Genomic DNA, 21,523 nt, shown 5'->3' on the forward strand with positions numbered 1-21,523 from the left:
GTAGGTAAGTCCTGGGAATTAAGAACGGAAGTTAATCATGGATGCCCAGCAAGTAATTTTCAGCAGTTGCTCTTGCCCTACCTGAGTAGCTACTTATCATGCCCTGAAAAGTAGGAGGCCTGTCCCTTGCTCATAAAGGCAAACAACACACAGATGCAGAGAGACACAGTGGAACTTTATGAAGGTCACGTCATTGTTGATGGAAGAATACAGATTTCTCTAGTTCATCACACTTTCCAGAAGAGGGAAGCATTTTCAGTAAGAGCTAGGATGTTTAAGGACTTAATGGCTCAGCATGCTAAACTTAAATTTGATCAGCCCTTAAGAAGGCTCCAAGGCAGATGTAACATGATTAAAAAGTTGCTTGATCTCTGGTAGGGTAGAAAGCAGGAAGCTGCAAATGAACATGACGCAGTGAGAACTTGCCCACTTTGTTGAAATCTGTCAGAGCCCCGGATTTATTTACCCCACCCAAGTTCAGTATACCTGTCCTCAGCTGTGCCTTCCTTTCCCTATCCCTTAAAATAAGACCACACCCACACACCTTCCTGGACTTTCATCTTTTCCTGCTTGTAGGATTTTCTTTATCTGCACCCACTTGAATCCAATGTTTGTTGAATGTAAAATGCCTTACCTCAGGAATAACCGGCCAACATCAAAATGGCTCTGATTTTTATTGGTCTATTATTGGGGTTACTTCTGGGAGTGAGTAAATAGATGGAATGCATTCATGTCCTTTAGCATTCATGAGAAGGTTGTTGATTTGTTTTTTTGGTATAGGAGTTATCTCTGAGTGGAGTTAAACTTTAGATTGTTAACTCAAAATACAGACCTTGTTTTTGCTTGTCACTGCTTTTACATCTTCCATAAAGTCAGGGCTGGGTTGGGGCAAAACGTTGTTTGGGATACTTTGATGTAGGCCTCGGAAGGACAAGGATGGTGCCACTTTTCTGTCTGTAGAATGACATCGTTACAGGTTTAATGAACAAATAACCCAATAACATTGGCAATTATTATTCCCCTGTGGCTGATGAATTAAGTCTGAATTTTCAACTAAGAAGCAATGGGACTTACTAGAAAATTTATTTTTGTGTTCTACTTTTCAAAAGAAAATGAACATTAAAAAAAAAATGAAACAAGCTCATATAAAGTTTCATTGGAAAAAAAATGCTTGCAGTTCACACAGCTGTACCTGAGGTCCAGGACCATAATCTGCCCAACTTTCTCCCCAGAATCCACATTTGATTTTTTCAGTGAAGGTTGAAATAAGAGTTGTGTAGGGCTCTAGAATATCTCCTGTAGCCCATTTCGTGGAGATGGAGATCATGTTAGGATGAGTGCCTCATCAAGGCAAATGGCTTCCCCATCCTGTTAGAGATCCTTATTGTTCCTTTGCCAGGCTTTCATGTTGCAATTGAGGAAAAAGCTCTTTATAGCCAAGGCACTATTGACACAATTGAGAATGAACAGTGTTTATTTCAAGTGCAGTGATATGTAATACAGCTGGCTGGCTGTCAGCCAGGGAGTGGGTTCCCTCCCCTGACAGCCTGTGACTTGATATTTGTCACCTTCATCCAGTGTCACAAGTGGTTCAGTTTCCCCACCTCACTCCTCCCACCGTCCATCAGCCAGTCGTGGAAGAGGCTTTCCTCAAAGTCATTTTGTCTGCTCTCTGTGTGTGTGTGTTTGGGGCTGGGGTGAGGGGGTGGGGGTTGTCCTGACTGGGGTTCCACATTTTATAAGAAAAACCTCTGGTCTGCCTATCATTCCAGTAGCTGAATTTGTCTCCATGAAAGATGAAGAAGTGGTTAAATCAGGAGTTAGGATTAAATGAGAGTTTATGGGAATTTGCTTTGTACGTTTAAATGCTCTTTATAGATGTTAGTAGTTCAGCTTGTAACAGGTTCAGACTGTATACTTGGAAACAGGTGGGTGGGGTGGAGAAAAAGACTCATCAGAGCAAGCAGAGGTATGGATCCTGGCGTACATCTGTTTCGCAGCACCACTGTGTATGAGAACACATGATTTGCACACAGTTGTTAATGTATGCAGTTAGCTCATTTTCATTTTTGTTAGATTTGCCCAGCCCCTTTTCCAGCTCTGATTTTCATTTTCGTTTAGTGTCCTCTGCTGGTAGTTTGTAGTATATTCACCATATCTAAAATACTGAATATTTACAAAAGAATGAAATGAGAAAATCACCAGTTTGCAACTGTTCTAGTAATAGTTGATTCAGGCAAGAATATTCTAGATGCCAAAGCCACTAGTAAAGGTTTGTTGGGAGAGCAGGACCTTCACTCAGTTTCAGAGGATGACCCCACAGTCTGCTTAGTAATTTAAAAAAGGTACCTTTGCAAATGGAAGCATCCACTGTAATCAAGTGGTCACGTTTAGTATAACCCATAATAGAACAGGCACACATCTCATGCCCCTGATGTGATGACAGTGTGAGGGGAAAAAACTGCTAGGTGGAATGGTGCAGAAAAGGAAAAAAACAAAAATACAGTGTATGCCTTAAATTCAGAGCAGACCTGCTATAATGTGTATATTTGGGACAATTGTGGGGGTATCAGAATATGGATTCTGTGCTGGATGATGGTATTCTTTATGTTCACTTGCACAAATGTGCTAATGGCAGTGTGATTATGTAGGCAGTAGTCCCTGCTGAAGTATTTGGGGATGAAGTAACATGTCTGCAGTGGCTATTTTCTCCAGCTTCTTGGTAGGGAAAATTTAAACCGTGCCAGAAGTGATTTTTTAAAAAGTAAATTCTTTGTGTACAGCTGTTGTTGGAATTTGGTAGTGGCCATGTCTGTAGAAAGCTGAAAGCCCAAGCTTTAATTTAGATTTGTGTGTTAAAATTTAAGAGTTGGTCTCCTGATCCCAGGTTCACTTCTAAGGGAGCCTCACTATAAGCAGGGTTCTTGGTAAGGGTTCTTGTAAGGCTCATTCCTGTTTCCCTCTTCCCCTCCCCCTCCCCCAGATTACCACCCATAGTTCGAGGAGGGGCCATTGACAGATACTGGCCCACTGCTGATGGCCGCCTGGTTGAATACGACATAGATGAAGTGGTGTATGATGAAGATTCACCTTATCAGAACATTAAAATTCTACACTCGAAGCAATTTGGGAATATTCTCATCCTTAGTGGGGATGTTAGTAAGTATTCCATCCCTATACCAGTCACATGACCAGTGATGACGCGTGTCAGGTTCTGGTGTTTCCCTGACAAATACCACCATTGTGGATTTGTCCATGTCCATGGCACTGCTGTTTTTTCTTTTAATGAACATTTATGTATTAACCTGTGGGCTGTCACAGCTTTCATGTTTTATAGCAGAGCCATGAAAACCTGGTCTCGATCCTTAGAAATGAGTGTTTGGATTGTATATTAAAAGAAAATGTAATTGCCTGTTTTTAAAGAAATCTTTACATTATGGAAAATTTCAAAACCTAAGTAGACAAAATAGTGTGATGAACCCACATATACACACCAGTGCATGTCAGCAACTGTCAGCTCCTGGTTAATCTTGTTTTCCCTAAACCCCTGTCCATTTTTCTCCCTCTCGTATGATTTTTGAAGTGATTCTCAGATGTCATATTATTTCAACTATTACACTATCTCAATAATGATAAAATCAAATCAATATAAAATTAAAACTTCATCCATGATTATAAAATTATTTCAATGATTAAAATATGTAATTGTTTTCAATTATTCAGCATATCAGAGCATTCTTAATTTTCCTCCCACCGACTAATGGATATGTATATATAATCTCTATATGTAATAAATTATATTAGGTGTCAGATGGGTCGGGCAGTTAAAAAGAAAACCCTCTGTACATCGTTGACATTTTTTAAAGATTTAAAGTGAAGAAGTATGAATTTCAGGCTAGGCGCCAGCACTTTCTGGCATGAGTCATATGGTGGTGTGGGTTTGGGTAGAGTCACCCTTCATCTCTGTTTCTCTTCTCTAGATCTGGCGGAGAGTGACGTGGCGTACACCCGGGCCATCATGGGCAGTGGCAGAGAAGATTACACTGGCAAAGATGTGCTGATTCTGGGAGGTGGAGATGGGGGCATATTATGTGAAATAGTCAAACTGAAACCAAAGATGGTCACTATGGTAGAGATATCCGTTGCTGTCTAAGAGATCAAGTTCAGTAGGCTTCCTTTGTTTTCTGCCTCCTTTTTTGCCTTAAGACTCCAGGTGATGTTATGAGGCAAATGTGTTATAAACAGTGCTTTGAATAACCATTTTGATTTAGTATCAGGAGCCTTTTTATGTGGCCACCCATAAAGAAAGAGACAATCTAGCTGAGAAGTAAAGAGCAAGCAACCTTGGTACTGTGTCTGCTGCTCTGCCATTGCTGAAATGGCTTCTTGATGAGAAGAAAAAAATTCAGTTCCTTGGTACAAAAATGAAACCATTCTCTCTCTTTTTTTTAAAACTGGATACCTGAACTAGTGTTAGAAACTTTTGTTTGTCTTAACCTTCTCTTTAAAATACATTATTTTCAGACTTCTTTGATACATGCAAATACAGGGCAAATTTCTCCTTAACCCATTTCAAACATTGACCAAATGGTGATTGATGGATGTAAGAAATACATGCGAAAAACATGTGGTGATGTCTTAGACAATCTTAAAGGAGACTGCTATCAGGTAATAATGTTTCCAGGTAACATTTTAAAGTTGACTGATAGTATGTTATTGACCTGAACTGTGCCTTCCTAAAATAAAACAGCTTTAAGAATATTTGGTTAAGGTAAATAGATCATCTTGTAGGAGAGGAAACATTTGTTTGTCCACCCTTCTAATTCTTGGCTGAGACTCCTATAATGAAAGACTAGCAAGAGAAAAACAGAAAAACATGTATACCTCACATATACATGGGAGAGAAAAATGAGTAACTCAGAGGTGGCTTTAGGATTTAGGCTTCCATATCATCTTAATAGGGAAAGGGCATATAGGTGTCTTAAGGGAGAGAGTGACTTTTAGTAAAGACAAAGGGGCCCTTAGAATACATAGGAGGCATGATAATCTCTGACGAAGTGTGTCTGGGTATGGTGTCAAGCCTCCTCTCCTGGGATAAGAGTTTTCCCTGGTCGAATTCCCCAGGGAGGGGATCTATGACAGTTGAGTTCATTTCAGAGGGTCTGTCTGTAGGCAGATGAAGGGGAGTTCAGAGAAGGCATCTCCCTGCATTTGCCATTTTTTTCAGGAGTTTATAGCTCAAAATAATCACTATGCCAAAGTGGCATATATCTTGAGGTGTCATGTTCTGCTACCCTTTGACTCTTTATGTGAGTTATATGTATATTTGAACAGCTGCTTCTTGCTAAGCAAACTAGTTTCTGACCCAGTTTGTTCTGTGCTTGCAAGTTGACCAATCATGCCAGTTTATGGGAGACATTTTGTGCTGTGTTTGGAGGACGCACATGTTTGGTGCCCATACTTAGGGTACTTGTTACGGCAAGATAACCAAGCAAATAATGTATTTTATTTGAACAGAATCTTAAATATCTATCTCCAGATTTACAAACGATTGAGATGAGTCCTTTCCTTTGTTGATACATAAATTACTTAGTAGTACCCCATCTTTCCTCATGTGTGCACACCCAAATTTGATTTAATGGTACATGCATGCATGTTAATTTTTTAAGCCAGGGGAGGAATTACATTGAAACGCGTTTGTGTGAAAAGGGAAAGAAAGGAACATGTTTCACTTAAACTATTTGAAAGTTTTAAAAGGGAGAGGGGTTCTTCAGAACATGACACATTTGTTTCATTGCTAAATGTTACCATTGTTTGCAAATAATGTTTGCATTGTTAGCCAGACCCATTGTTATAATGTTTAATCCTCACACCAGTAACAGGTAGGTGCAAGTGGGTATTATTTCCATTTTATGGATAAAGAAGATTAAGGTTAGAGAGTTGAAAGGCATTTTTTCAGGGTTGTAGGTTAACTTCAGATGAATGGTTCAGATTCCTGGTTCCTTATATGGTTTCCTTGTATGGATTAACAAAGAAAATATAAACAACTGCAAACGCAAACCTGCAGTAATGTGGAGTTGTAGACTTGTAATTAGAGGTCAGGTAGAAGCCTCAGAAAACAACCTCTCGACTTGTGTGCGAGTTCATCTGAAGACAGCACCAAAGGGATGTGATGACAGGCAGTCGGACATTTTAGGAAACTGAAAAGTAGTTTATTTGAAATGGCCTGGCTCTTGAGGAAGTTGGGCGCCCAAATACATCCTTTCTCCCTGCTGTCTTTTTGGATCAGAACAGCCACCAGGGGGCGCCTGGAAAATAATTGTGAGGTTGAGTTTTCCCAGAGCCCTCAAGGGTTGAAGGATCCTCGTCTGTGGGACAGTGGCAGGTAAGCCCCTTGGCTGTTAAAATGGTAACATTAAAAAAAAAAACCACCAGGTCTTTGTAGCTGTTTATCATTTGAAAAACAGATACTCTGTTAACCTTTTTTAGAAAATAGAAAATGTTTCAAAGCACTCCCATTTGTTTCATAATGATAGATTAACCTTAATACTAAAGTTAAAGTCATTAAGGTAGTACAAAAAGAAAACTACAGGTAAAATTTTATATATGTATGAGCTTCCCCCCAAAATAGTAAATTAAATGCAGCAACTTAAGAACTATGTGTTAAGCCCAAGACAGATTTAGTTCAGAAATGTTAAAGAAGATGTGAATCTTAAGAAATCTGTCTGCATATTATTTGAGTTATTTAAAGGAGAAAATAACATCATGTTAATAGATGACAGCATTTGAGAATGTTTAGCAGTCGGTAACTCTTAGGTAAGATCAAGTTGCAGTGGAAGGGACACTACCTAAAATAATAGAAACTAACAAACAATAAAGAGAATTATATAAAGTAACTTAAAGATGTATTATATGCATCTTTATATACTTGATATACACTTGTATACAGTGGCAGAATACATAAGGCATTTCTGCTAAAACTAGGAACAAGACGAGGGTGCTTTGTTACCTTTATTCAACACTGTTTTTGAGGCATTAGCTAATGTGGGGGTTGGAAAGGTAGAATGAAAATATGGAAAAAGTCAAATGATTTGCAGACAGCATGAATGCTTAGAAAATCCAGGATACTCATCTAGAAAACTAGTTGAAGTCAGTCATGACTATTTGGTGAAGTGATTGGGTAAAGGCAGAGACTACTAATCTTTTCCACTATGCTAAATGCAAAACAGTTTGAATGGAAATGGGGGCAAGGGCGGAATGGGAGCTGGAAAACTCTATTCAAAATAATGACCAGTTAAGTATCCAGGAATACATTTTACAAGAAGAGTATTGTGAGGCTGATAAGAATTAATGCAAAGATCTTACTGAAAGGCAGCAGCTAAAGTTTTGACTACATGGAGAGACATGTTCTATTTCCTGGATGAAAATATCAGAACATCTGTTTCTTCCTAATTATCAATAATTTCAGTCAGAATCCCAAGGGGGTTTTTAGAATTAGACCAAATGATTTTGAAGTTCAGTTGCAGCAAGAAATAAGAATAGCCAAGAAAAAGCTAAAATAATCATAGTGAAGGGAGATTGGCCCTCTTGCTTATTCTTTTACTGCAAAGTACAGCAGTCAAACAGGAAGGATGATGACACAAAAATAGACCAGAGGAATGGTGCAGACACTTTGAACATACCTGAGTGTGTGTTTGTACACACACAGCTAATATGTGGGTGAAGGTGTATTTCACTTTGCTTGGAAAAGGAGATTCAGTTCGTTTAGTGAGTGATGCTGACTTAGTGGACTGTCCATCTGTGTGAGGACAGAGTAACCCCAGAAGCCATAGAAAAACTTACTTCAGATGACTTAATCTTTAGATGCAAAAATGAACACATTTAGGAAAATTTGGAGTATTTCGGATTTGGGAAACCTTTTAAAGAAAGGCAAGAAACCCAGAAACTAATGACAACATAATACCATGGGCAGGCCAAAAGACGGACTGAAAAAAATACAGCCAACAAACCTGACAGGGAGTTCATCTTAATAATACAAAGGGCCCTTTCAGCTGAAAACGAAATAAAAAAAGGTGTAAAAGATACGAATCGGTACTTTTCAGAAGATTTTGAAAGTCCGCCTGTAAACTTAGGACAAGATGCGCACGCCTGGTGGTGGCCCAGCAAGTTCATGGTGGAACATTAGCAAGGTACTTGACAAAATACAAGAGGGACAACATCCAGTGCAGGGGAGGTTGCAAGGAAACAGGTGCTTGCCTGCATTGCTGGTTGGAGCATGAATTGCCACCAAAAGTAAAAAGCGAAATACACACGTCTTTTGTCTCGGCAGCTCAATGTTTGAGCACCCAGACCGCAGACAGATAGGCCTCTGTACGAGGACGTTAAGAACAGAACATTTTTGGTGGAATGATATATTTTTTAGAAACATCATTACTTATAATGGGGTTAATGAAAGGTTCCACGTTCCAAACAATGTGTGTGATCCTAGTTTTGCAGAAGAGAACAAGCATTTGTGTTTCTATGCAGGGTTGGGAGTAGGGGGCTGATTCTATGAGCATAGGGAAGATTGAGCATATCCAAAGGGATTGGTAATGTAGATTGAAGTCTGCTGGGGTGTTAATGCCTTCTTTGACTTTACATGGTTGCACTTAAATGGTACGTTAAGTGAAGCAAGTTAACAATAGGACAGTAAGATGTAGTTTCTTTTTAAAAATTGTGACTTTGAGGAGGTAAGAACATCCTTAGGAAAAAAATCTGGTTTAGGTTATCTTAAGGAATTATAGCCAACTTGATTTCTGACTTACTAATTAGGTGAATTTTTTTTTTAAACATGAGTATGTGTTGTAACTGGAGAAATAAAAGACAAGGAAAATAACTCCTGTCTAGTTCAGGATGTTGCCTACAGCCAGATTGTCCCCAGCATATAGCTTTAACACTGCAAAGATAAGAATAACCCCAAACTTATTTCCTGTATGAGAGTTCCAGCTCTTAATGGCTGTACTCCGCTTGTTAATAACTCTTGATTGTGGGAGCTGGTATTTATTACATGGCTTTATTACCAGCTCTACTTGAAGTGTTGGGGAAAGTCGAAAAAAACATAGGTTAATAGTTTGAGGTAGATGCAAAAATGAATTACAACAGAGTCATTTAGTGCCTAATATGAAAGAAAACAGTAGAAGAAAACATGGTCGTAGGAGAGGCAGTGTAGATTAAAGTATGAACTCAGTTTTCAGGTAGATCTAAGTGTACTTCTGGGAGCCTTTGGCAAACTATGCAACCTCTTTTTAAGTTTGTTTCTCCATTTGTAAGATAGGGATAGTAATAGTACCTGTAGAATCGAAGGGAAAAGACATAAAGCATGTAGGAGGCACTGGAGTTGAGGTATTCCAGGCAAGCCAAGGGTGGCAGTCCGTTTGATTCATGGGGCAAGTGCTGTGGATCTCAGCACCATTTGCATTTCCCCCCTTCCTGTACAAGCCTTTAACTGCTTCCACATGTGTTGGCTCACCCACTTGTCTTCCTGTTCCCTCTGGAAGGTTCTCGTAGAAGACTGTATTCCAGTACTGAAGAGGTACGCCAAAGAAGGGAGAGAGTTTGATTACGTGATTAATGATTTGACCGCCGTTCCAATCTCCACATCTCCTGAAGAAGGTAGAGTCTGGGTTCTTGTTTTGTTTTTAACCAAGATAATGTTCATGGAAGTGTTTTTCTTGGTACCACAGGAGAATGAAATGATGGATAATCAAGATTGCCCGATAAAGTTCCTTCATTTTTAAAGGTAGTTAATTCGAGGCCCACAGTGAAGATAGCTATGGCTTTTGTCAAGTCTTGTTTTGCCTCCAAAAGAGCAAATAAACTCATTTGAAACAAAATAAAATGACTCAAAATCATGTCATTGGAACATTTGCTCATTTGATAATATATTTACATTGTGTGATTTTTAACTTGTACTTAAACGGTAACCAGAGACAATTCCCCTTCTCAAACTACAAGCTTGAAATCACTGCTGGTTTGGGATGTCTGTGTGCATGTTTTTTCGGAGACCTTTCCTTCTCGCCGAGCTTGTAGATTCAGTTCCCCACCTGATGACCCTTGCAGTTTCTCTCTGGGGGTGTTGCTGCTTTTTCCTCCACTTAAAGCTGTTTGTCAGCTTCCAACCACTGCTTCATGTCGATTCTATGTTGGTACTGTAAGAGCACTGCTTAGGTACATGCACATCTGCTTGTATATGCACAGGGGGGTGAGGCATCCAGTATGTGACAGGGCCTGATCATTTATGAGTGAGCTGCCCAGCATTGGGTCTTAAGCTCATGGCTTTTTTGTTGTTGTTATCGTTGAGTATTACCTTGAATGTTTAACTTCAGTTGTTTCTGATGCTTGCAAACCCACATTTATAAAATCTTTTTTAACATGCAGATTCCACATGGGAGTTTCTCAGGCTCATTCTTGACCTGTCAATGAAAGTACTGAAACAGGATGGGAAATATTTTACACAGGTAGGCTCCTTTACTGGTTTTCCTCAGTCTCTCAAGATATTTTACTTTCAAATTTGAATTCGTGTGTTCTTTAAGTGTATGTCTGTTAAGGATAGAAGAGGACAATTGGTTTGTGTTCTTTTGAGCCTTGTTTGTAAACCTCGGACCTGCGTGTCCTGAGTTCTGTGCGTCCTGTTAAGGTCGGCGGTTCCAGTGTATCTGCTTTGGGCTTTGGCTGTAGTATGAGCTGCGGCCACCAGATGGAGACAAAGACTGTGATTTCTCCCCAACCCCGGCGATTCTTAACGGAAAAGCCCAATCTACGTGGTATGATCTGCTTTGGTTGTATTGAGCTCCTGCCACCAGATGGAAGCAAATTGTGATTTTCTGATTCTTTAGGGGAGTCCTAATTTTAAGAGAGAGTTTCAAGTGTATGTTTCTTGATAGATGAATATGTGTGTGTGTATCATGCTATTCAGAGTTAACAAAACTCTGAAACTGAAGCAGCTAATTGATGATCCAGTCTCTCAACTTCCTTGATTCATAAGCAGAAGATAAGCACTTTTCACTTAAATAGTATTGTACTCTGGTCCCTTTAATTCATAAGAATTTTCAGGAGAATCTCCCTATCCCGCCCCCTTTTTAAGAAGCTTAGTATATTTAAATGTTAAGAATTAGGAGAGAGGTTTTTTGTTTTTTTTTTTTTGTAGGAGAGAGGTTTTAACTTTATTTTCCTGAGGAGGCATTTTCAAACAGGCCCCAGACAGTTCATGAGCTCTGAGATGAATAATGCTGAAAACAACTTGGCAACCCTAAGAAACAAACTGAATTAGTCCCCAGCCCATCCTGTTTTCCTTCTCTCCCCTCTTCATGTAATAGCCCCCTACATGGCGATTAACCCTAGATCTTGCACCTGGTTAAAGTGTGGGGCCACTTTCAAGGGGAGTAGGCAACTGTCTGTGAATGGATTTTTTTTCCCCCATGATGTTTAGAAATGGTTTAAAAAAAAAACGTTCTAGACTGGACTCTTTAAAGCAGGGGTCTGCAAAAACTACAGGCCAAATGTCACCTACTCTTAGTTTTTGTAAGGTTTTCTTGGCACAGTCACAGCCATTCCTATGTGGTTGCCTTTGTGTGGTTGGGGCAGCACTGAGTAGTCGTGATGGAGATGCTATGATCTGCAAAGCCTAAAATACGTTCTGTCTGGCCCTTGACGGAAGTTTGCTGACCCATGCTTTACAGGAATAAACAACGAAACCTGCTCAAAGTCATCTTAGTCTTGTAAAAGCTACCTAAACTCAGTGCGCTGGGTTTTCTCTTGAGTGCACATTTCTCAAGCAGAGCACATCTATAGAATTTGGTTCTTTCTATTTTTGTGCAAATAGAAGGAAATGTCACGCAGCTTAAGTGGGGGAAGAATGTATGTCCTGGGATCTTTAACCAAAAGAGATGGGAAACAGCTTGGATTCAGTGCAAACCAGTTTGCAGTAGACAACAGGTAGAGTCAGGAAGAGAGTGTGACTGTTCTCTTTGTTATGAATGTTTGCCTTTCTTGGGGAACTGTTATCTCAGTATGGAAGACTAATAGAAATGCTTGCTTAACAGATCACCACAGCCACATTTGTAAATATCAATGATACAGACTTTGAGAACTTGTCTTTGCTAACTGACTTTTACCAAACATCACATTGTATGCCTGGGGCTGTGTTGGTTTCCTAGAGTTGTCCAAAAGATACATTAGGGCATGTTTCCTTTCCTTGCATTCATTATGGCTGGAAACTCAAGGCAGTCAGCTTTAATTAGTAGTGCCCGGAATCACACAGTGCTTTTGGGGGCTGAATGTGTCACACAGTGAGATTCATACGGACTTAGGGAGCAGAGGCCTTAGAAGGGTGGTTTGACTCAGGATGTAATGATGCACTTGCCACAGTGCAGTGTTTCTTTAAACTGCCATGTGATATACTAGGAGATACTTGATCACAGCTCCCCCGCCCCTTCCCTGGGTGTATAGCTTAGAACTGGAGCAAGGGTAAAGATGAGCTGGAATTGTTTGGCCTGTTACTTGGTGATTGACAAAAGCTAAATGATCCTACCTGAAATTGCTTGCATCGCAGTAGCAAGGTCATGATGTCATTAGTGTCACTGTGGCTGCTTGAAGACAGCCTTGTCAGTATGGCACACAGCTGGAGAAAGCATTATAGAGTGCGTGGGAATTGAGTCAACTCTCCTGGGCCGGGGGGGATTTAAATCCAGAGCACAACTGATTGCAAACGACTAGGATGAAGGTGCTGGGACTTGACCTCCCTCCCTTCTCTCCCCAACTCCCCACTAAAAAAACCTGGAGGTTATTTGGTACATACAAAAGTATGGATGTGAGATTCATCTAAGTTACAATGCAAGACAGTAACCCCCGCCAGCCCCAACTTGAGAACTGCTCTTTCTTAGTACCTTTGATACATCTGTATCCCTCCCGTGCCCCTGCCCACCTTCTAGAAGTAACCCATCTTTAGGGTTGTTCTTTTTTATTCCTGTGCTGAAACACAGAGCCAAAATATTTCTGTTAAGTCCTGAATCATTTATGAAGCTAGTTTTCATTGAATTTATTTTATTTAAAAAATTTTTATGTATTTAAAAATTTTTTATATTGAGGTCCATACAATAAAATACACAAATCTTAGTGTACAGCTTGATGAACTTTGACACATTAATGAGTGTACACTCATTAAGATACCAAGATACCAAACATTCTAATTTTTTTCCCCTAAACCTATTTCACCTGCCCTCTGAACGCCCTCCACTGTGGCAGCCACCAGTCTGTTCTCTGTGTTTGAGTCTGTTTCAGCTTGTTTGTATTGTTTTTCACATTCCACATTGAAGTGACACAACATGGTATTTCTCTTTCTCCATCTGACTCACTTCACTTAGCATAATACCCTCTAGGTCCATGCATTAGGTTGCAAATAGCCGGATTTCACTCTTTCATAGCTGAGTGATGTTCCGTTGTGTATATGTACTACGTCATTTTTATCCATCTTTCAATGGACACCTTAGGTTGCTTCCATATCTTGGCTATTAAAAATAGTACAGCAGTAAACATAGGGGTGCATATGTCTTTTCAAATCAGTGTTTCTATTTTCTACGGATAAATACCCAGAAGTGGAGTTACTGGGTCATGTGGTGTTTGTATTAGTTTTTTGAGGAACCTCTTTCCTGTTTTCCATAGTGGCTACACCAGTTTATATTCCCACCAACAGTGTAGGCTGATTCCCTTTTCTCCACGTCCTCACCAACACTTGTTATTTCTTGTCATTTCTTGTCTTTTGGGTAGTGGCCATTCTGACTGGTGTGAGGTGATATCCCATTGTGCTTTGATTTGTGTTTCCCTGATTAGTGGTGTTGCACATATGCTGATCTTTAAATATAGATGTTTCACATATGTGTGATTCATAAATTCTTATTGTTCAGTTAAGCTTGTTTTTGAACTTGATAAAAATGCTGTTATTAAGGATGTATTCTTTCAGTCCTGTTACTTTTTACGTTATAGAAATCATGCATGCTATTAAGTTTAAAAGATAACAAACAGTACAGAAATTGATAAAGTATAAAAGCAAGTGTCACCTACCTACACCTAATGTGCGGCAGGGACAGTTTTCTAGAACCAAAGCTATTGAATTGGGATTTACCCCCATAGAAGTGCCCCCCCATTATCCCATTATTCCCTTCCTCTCATCCTTAAGAGGTATTTAATTCTTTGCTATTAAATTTTTGCTCTGCATCTCCCAGGTATCTTTCTTAAGAAAAATGTATTTCCATTTCAGTACACAGGCAAGTGAAATGTATTGCATTATTTTGGGTGTGGGGGTAAGTCTCTATTTGTGGTGATGGTTTTTTTTAACTGCTTTTGGACAATACTGGGAAAGAACAAATTGAAACTTTCCTATTTCCTTACCACATTCTGTAAGGAGATCCTCCAGTATACCGTCTATAAAGAGTGTGCTGTCAATTTTAAGATGACAAGGAAAACCATTGAATTGTGCACCTAGGTGGCGTTTCCATTCCATAGCTTCCCCAGCGGTAATGTGTTCTAAAAACAACCAGGCAGTGTTTTCTATTTGTGAATGTTAAATGACACATGTGGTGTTTATATACTCTCATGGTGAACTTGATGTTGAAACCAAATTATATGCTACTGAAGGGCACTTCGGCCAAATCCCACTGCAAGACCCTAGATGATGGGTTACTAAACAGGTTGGCACTGAAGGCCGACATCATGCCGAGCGAATGTGCTAAAACCGCCAAGGCCAGCTCTTAGAATAGCTCTGTCTGCCCACTTGCTCATGGCTGGCTGGTTTTCAAATGCTGTTCTTAGGAATGCTTACATCACAGGCTGCCTTTATTTGTTAATAATTTTCATCTTAACATTTACCTAGTTAATTTGAGGCAAATTGATAGTGTAAGGTCTTAAGAAATGCAGTCAGCACGTATATTCAGTAGTTTTCCAAGCATTAATAGCTTCAGAGGTTAAACGGAAATAGATGGTATTAAATACCTATCTTGTTTTCTAAATCTGTTATGAAAAGCCCCTGGGGGAAAAGTATTATAAAATAATAAGGCCTACCCCAGACCTACTGAAAGAAAATCACCATTTTAACAAGATGCCCTATGATTCAGATGCCTATTCAAGGTTAAGAAGCACCACTGTAGAACCAGGCAGATACTGTAGCCATTAGCTCTGTTCAGTCTTGGCCAGCATCTGATTCTCTACCTTTTTTCCTTCATGGTTAGAGTGGCTACGCAGGTCCCAGTGTCACATCTAGGTGACAGGCTCAAAGTAAGTTGAAGGGGCCAGTCACTCTGTTTATCTTGATTGTCAGAATCAAAAAGTTGCCCAGGAGCCCCCAGGGACTTCTACTCTCTGATTGCCCCTAGCTGCTGGGGAGGCTGAAAAAGTGGTTGCAAAAAAGAAAAATTAGAACACTGAAGTCCAGAGAAGGGTTTGGTAAGAGCTGCAGAGTATCCGTGGTACATCCTGAATATACTTCCTGAATAAGCTGCTGTTCTCTTGTGCCTTAAAGTAACTCCACGGTTTTGGGAAAAGTGTGGGGGAGTGAATATAGTCATGCATCAACATCTTAGATTCTTATAAAGGCCGTAGTTTTCAGCCACTCTGGAAACCAAGAACATTATCTCTTTGATCCTTCATTCTCAACACATAGTGACTATGGGGAAAATTTACTTTGAATGGCTTAGGTGTGTGAATTCTGCAAAATGTGTGGTGTTGATAAGACTGTCACTAATGAGAAATCGGCCTCGCTGCTTCGCATTGCTTCATACTCTTAGTAATTTGAAATGGCTTGGTGAATGAGGTAGAAGGATAATGAACTAATGGATCCGTAAGTAGAGTTCAACTCAGTTTGTGAAAGTACAGAAGCTTTATCATTTTTAAAGGTGAACTTTCATCTACAGCTGGAATTGTTCTCATATATTAGAGATCTTCAAATGAGTGGGGACCTTCAGTAAGACTCAAGAATCCCATTGTTTGCTTTCCTTTCTTGGATTTAGGGGAACTGTGTCAATTTGACGGAAGCCCTGTCGCTCTATGAAGAACAGCTCGGGCGCCTGTATTGTCCTGTGGAATTCTCGAAGGAGATCGTCTGTGTCCCTTCATACTTGGAATTGTATCCTTTGACCATAACGTTGTGTTTCCAGATCAGAATACCCAAGTAACTCCCATGCCAGTTTCACATTTTAAATCCCATAATAAATGGAATTAGCTCTGCGTGTATATGAGGCCATAGTAATCAAGTGTGGCTGCACATTGGAATCCCCTGGGAGCTTTAAAACCATACTGATTCACACACACTCGTCCAGCCCCACCTTGGTCTGCTGCTCAGTCAGAAATGCTGGAGATGGGGATGAATGGGGGACGTCCCCTAACCAGCGGGCCAGGGGATTGATGTGCATATTAGAGCTCCAGAAACCCTTGTCTGAAAGACCACCTCTGCTGTAGCAGCAAAAGGACTACAGGTGGTCATTCTACTTTTATATTAAAATTATACTACTTTGATATTACTTTGTACATTTGATCCTGATTTGCAATAGAGATTAAGAGCTACAAATAATGCTGGGGATTGCAAAATTAATGTTGGAGTTCTCCATTAGTTCCAATTCATAAAGTTAGTCCAGAGAAATTAGAACAGAACCTGGAAAAAAACTGGAATGAGAATGTTATCACTGGAAACATAAAAGTGCATTTCCTTCTAAAAGGCTAACTATAGTCTCCAGACAAAAGCTTGCTTCCTTATGTGCAGTGACCGAGGCCAGTTGACTGACCGCAGCTGTCATTGCTGTGGAGGGAGACCCTATGCCTGCTGCTGGCCTGCAGCAAGGCCCTTGTCCGAAAGTCTGGGCAGCCCCTGGGCCCCCCTGGAAGGCGGGGAGCACTCTGCTGGATGGGTGGCCCTGGTTTCCACGGCCTGTGGAGACCTCTGACTCCTCTCCCTGTACCAACTGGCCACCTTACCAGGGTTCTCTCCCTGTAGCACTGCTTACCATCAGGTCTGTTTTTATACTGAGAGAGTTTAGAAATCAGTTAATAACATTTGGAGAAAAGGTTTCTGCTCTCTGGCTTCCCCTTCGTCCTTCCCCCTTTTTCTCCTCCTATCTTCCTCTCCCCGCCTTCCCTGACTCCCTCCTCTTCTCCCTTCTGTCTTTGTCCCCTGTTATCCCATATTAATTCCCTAATACATCTGGGAGACCTGGGAAACAGTAGTGTTACCTGCAGGAATATTGCCATCCTTCAGCCTTTTCTCTACTCTGCTCCCCAGCCCCTCGTGTCAACAGGGGAAGGTGTCTAGGCTGTAAAGCAGCCTCCTTCACAGGCCTCCGTTCTCATTACCACAGCGTTTGAAGCCGTTCAGCTTTCATCCATTTTCAGTTTGTGAGCCTGAGATCTACCTTGAATTACCTGCCTTTATTTTTATTCCTTGACTCCCCGTCCAGGTGGGTATTTTACACTGTCTGGAAGAAAGCTAAACCCTGAAAATCAATGGCTCCTAATCATGTGTGCTGCAAATAGCCTTCCTGACCTTCATATGCTGTACCTGACATCACAACAAGCTGTGCCATTAATTATGAATGCCTTCAAGATTTCTTTTTTAATGAATCATTTTTAATTTAATTAAATCAAGTGGAAAATGTATATTTTGATTAGATAGGGTGTGATTTTTTTGAAAGTCAGCTGAAGGATGATTAGACAGCACAGCGAAGGCTGCTAAACGCACTGAACCCCTAGAATGTGATTTTTGTTACCTTTTTTTTCTGTGTGGGCTTCTTTTTGTTTCAGTAGGCTTTGAATTTGGTGGTGTGGATGAACGAACATCGTCTTGTTCTGGAGGAACGTTCTTGATGGTGTTTCTTTCCCCCCAAAAATTGACTTAGATATTAAAATTTGGTGCTTATAAGAAAGTTTAAAAAAAATGAATAGCAATGCTTCAATTAAAATTACAAATAAGAAACTTTATGTGTCCGTTGTTTTATTTCAGCCAGGTCCCCTCTTTCTCACTTCTGATCTCATAGAACAAAGGTGTCTCCTGGACTGTTTTTCAGTTCTCTGCGCCATTTATCTCTTTATAATAGGATGGCCTCAGGGTCTTTTTTGAACAGTGGTAATGACTTCATTTGGTAAATGATACATAACCCATTACATTAACTAGTTCTTCATTTATAAAATGGACCCGAGGATCAGAAAAGATTTGGCCTTTCTGTGAGGTTGAAAGTCAAAAGCTTACTTAACTATTCCCACTCCTACTAGTATATTGCGTATGGAAATAAAGATGTTTTGGATGGCTTCTGTGAAACTTTGATAAGAGTCTACGTGCCCAGGTAGATGATAGTTAATGGAGAGGCCCTCAACAAGAGCAACTTTAAACTCATACAGAAATGCTTGTAACAGCTTGGTAGTGTATTTGTGGCTAACAGCCCACATCACAGGTGAGATTATATTGACTTGGGTTATGTTTGTATGAAAGGTTTGTGCTTTATTAACAGAATGAATTTATGGTGAATTTGCAGTTAAGCAAAATATTAAAAAATGAAATATGCAATGTCTGCTCTGAGATGAATGTCAACCCACAACAGCCTTCTTCCCAAGATCAGTTCATCTAACAGATACTCTTTAAAATGAATATATGCTTACTTCACTCTCTTTGTTGGAGCATGGAAGAAACAATGACAGAATAAAAGTAGTTAGAATCATGTTGTAACTAGATTGTCTTTCAGCAAATACTTTTCTTAGGCGTAGAGGTTAAAAACGGCATTGATAGACATTAAGAATTCTACCCACCCCCTCAAACTCTTTGTTGATACTTTGCAAAGGCTCTGTACACTGTGTAAGATTAAAAATGATGGTGCAGTTACTGTTAGAACACCACTTGGGGTTAACAGAGTTGGATTTTTTTCCATTTGAGAGAGGAAACCAAGTGTATCTGGCGTCTGCACATGCTATTACTAGTATGTGAGTGTAGCTTTGAACCTGGGGACTAACTTTGAGGCCGAGGCTAAATCAGTCCACTGATGAATCTGGTGACACACACGGCCCGCCAGGAGCTGAGAGAAGTGAAGTGGATCAGGCCAGACCATGAGAGATGCACTCAGAGGAGTGGTGTGTGGTACAGGAGGAAGAATGGAACTGTTTTTATTTTGGGTGATAATGGTAAATCCGGACCCTACTCATTTCTTCATACCGGAGAAAGGGTGACGTGTAATTATTTTTGAACATCTTTGTAATTGTTTTAAAAGCAAAGCTTGCAACCTGAAGTCCCAGAAACTAAAAACACTCTCTTCTCATGCTATACTTTAAGGAAATGTTATCTAAGCACTATTATTTGACTTTAATGGCTGTAGTATTTATTACATAGTGTTGGCATCTTTATAATCTAAAATAGAATATACTGTAGCATCATAGCCACCTTTTAATTAAAGACAAGGACAAGACAAATAGGGCTGTAGTTCAAATTCTGTTCAACATATCAGATACCAAGAACTGGTTTATTAAAAAAAAATGCTGTTACTGAAAATGTGATTGCTTGTTTCAGAAACTTGATTAATGGTGATCTGACTGGGCTGGAGGAATGCAGGGTTGACCGTGTGTGCACTGGGCGAGAGCGGTGTTGATGGCTAAGGGAACAGTGCGCAGCTCCTGCTCGTGTGGTTGGCTAGGTGCCTCCTAGCTTGCGTTACCTCAGCCCGACGGAAGCGCTTGCATTTCTCTTGAATGGGTGACTCCGTTCTGTTCCGTGACTCTGGGGCAGGGGGAAAGAAGTGTGTGTGTCGGATGGTGCCTATGGTTGGCCTGTGGGCGAGACTCTAGAGCAGTGTTGCAGAGTGTGCCTCTTCAACCAGCTCTTCCCTTCTAAGCACTTCTACTTCAGCTGGGTGCCCTGCCACACTCTGGAGGAAGCTGCGTGCTGATGGACACCAGCACAAGCTCCTTACCCAGCCCGGGAACAACACTGAGTAGCACAGTTCTAGAGGTCCGGTGGGCAGCAACATCCGGGCAGAGCTGCTCTATGGCCTTGAAGAAACACTCCTGTCACCCTATCGCTGAGTGGCTTTGTACCAAATCATCTTTTACATGTGTGCGCTTTGGGTGACTAAACCACTTGCATTTATATTACCTGTTCAGTCCTAAAAGCTTTGAATTCCGTGTTAACATTGCTCAGGTAGGCCAGCAGTCCAAATTCGTCAAGTGCCTATGAGTTGAGTGCCCTGCCTAGTAACAATTTGAAGCTAGGCTCCAGCATTCTGAATTTGCTAATAACCGAAAGCCTCCAGCAGAGATCCTTGGCAGCCTGGTGAACAGTGGACCCTTCCTCAGAAACTTTTTTTTATTGCAAGTGTAGTTGATACACAATATATTGGATTCAGGTGTACAACACAATCATTTGACAACGACATACACAGTAGAAAATGCGCACCATGATAAGTGTTACTTTCTGTCACCAACGTTATTACGGTATTTTGATTATATTTCCTGTGCTATTCTTTCATCCCATAACTACTACTTTATAACTGGATGTTTGTGCCTCTTTATCCCCGTCACCTATTTCACCCATCCCCCCACCTGCCTCCCCTATGGCCACCACCAGTCTGTTCTCTGTATTTTTTTGATATTTACCTTTTTAGATAGCACATGTAGGTGAACCCATATGGTTGGTATTTGTCTTTGTCTGACTTACTTCAGGTTCATCCTTGTTCCAAATGGCAAGATTTTTTTTATGGCTGAGTAATGTTCTAACGCACGTATGTACCACATCTTCATCCATGGAACTATTGAAGAAACATGTTTTTTAAATACATAAAGTAGATATGATTACGTGGAAACAAGTTACATTGTTTTTCAAAGACTTATGATTTAATATTGGTGCTTTAATAACTTGTTACACAGGTGGATCTAGTGGTGAGTCAAATACTGTAATTATTAAATAGTAGTGAGCATAAATATTTAAGATCTGCAGCAACTGAATGTGATTAAGAACACATCTGATTTGCTGACAAACTATAGGTACCGTCAGTACTAACATGGTTTGTCACCCATATTCATGCTTAAAGGAAATGGCCACATTTCAACTAGAGGCCAGTGAAAACAAAGGAATGTTTTCCCATCCAAGTTTAGGGACCCAGAATTCTGCCCATAGACCTCAGGTTCAGAAGCCCTGACATACAGTTTTTGCTTTCATTGTTTGATTTTGTTGAGGTGTTGGGAAGGATAGCTGGGTCTCTTCACCCTGCTGTCAGAACTCAAATCAGTACTGGCAGATGAGTTCTCCTCAGCCAGAACCATTTAAAATCTCAATTACCTAGTGCAGTCATTCCACTGATTCCTGCTTTACTCATTATTTCAAAAATGAGAAATAGAATGTGGGCAAGAAATAGCTCAGTGCTTTTGGAAAGCTATTTGAATACTCTTGGATGTTTTTTCCCTGGGAAATCAGATGATAAATGTGACTGGACAGGTATGCTTATCTCCTGTATCTGGGGGTCTCGGA

General features: G+C 40.3%; 1 protein-coding gene across 2 annotated transcripts in view; it reads left to right on the forward strand.

Annotated features, from left to right (window-relative positions):
- The window catches only part of SMS (spermine synthase), a 40,769-nt gene extending 22,776 nt beyond the window's left edge, over positions 1-17,993 (forward strand). For both annotated transcript variants that reach the window (XM_036912826.2, XM_057495196.1), the window contains exons 5-11: positions 2,984-3,159; positions 3,981-4,135; positions 4,579-4,668; positions 9,537-9,651; positions 10,417-10,496; positions 16,038-16,153; positions 17,478-17,993. In XM_036912826.2, coding sequence (XP_036768721.1) covers positions 2,984-3,159; positions 3,981-4,135; positions 4,579-4,668; positions 9,537-9,651; positions 10,417-10,496; positions 16,038-16,153; positions 17,478-17,517 — 772 coding nt within the window. In that variant the 3' untranslated portion in view covers positions 17,518-17,993. The remainder of the gene's footprint in view (positions 1-2,983; positions 3,160-3,980; positions 4,136-4,578; positions 4,669-9,536; positions 9,652-10,416; positions 10,497-16,037; positions 16,154-17,477) is intronic.
- The last annotated feature ends 3,530 nt before the right edge of the window (positions 17,994-21,523 follow it).

Source organism: Manis pentadactyla, chromosome X (genome assembly GCF_030020395.1).
Source record: "Manis pentadactyla isolate mManPen7 chromosome X, mManPen7.hap1, whole genome shotgun sequence".
NCBI lineage: Eukaryota > Metazoa > Chordata > Mammalia > Pholidota > Manidae > Manis > Manis pentadactyla.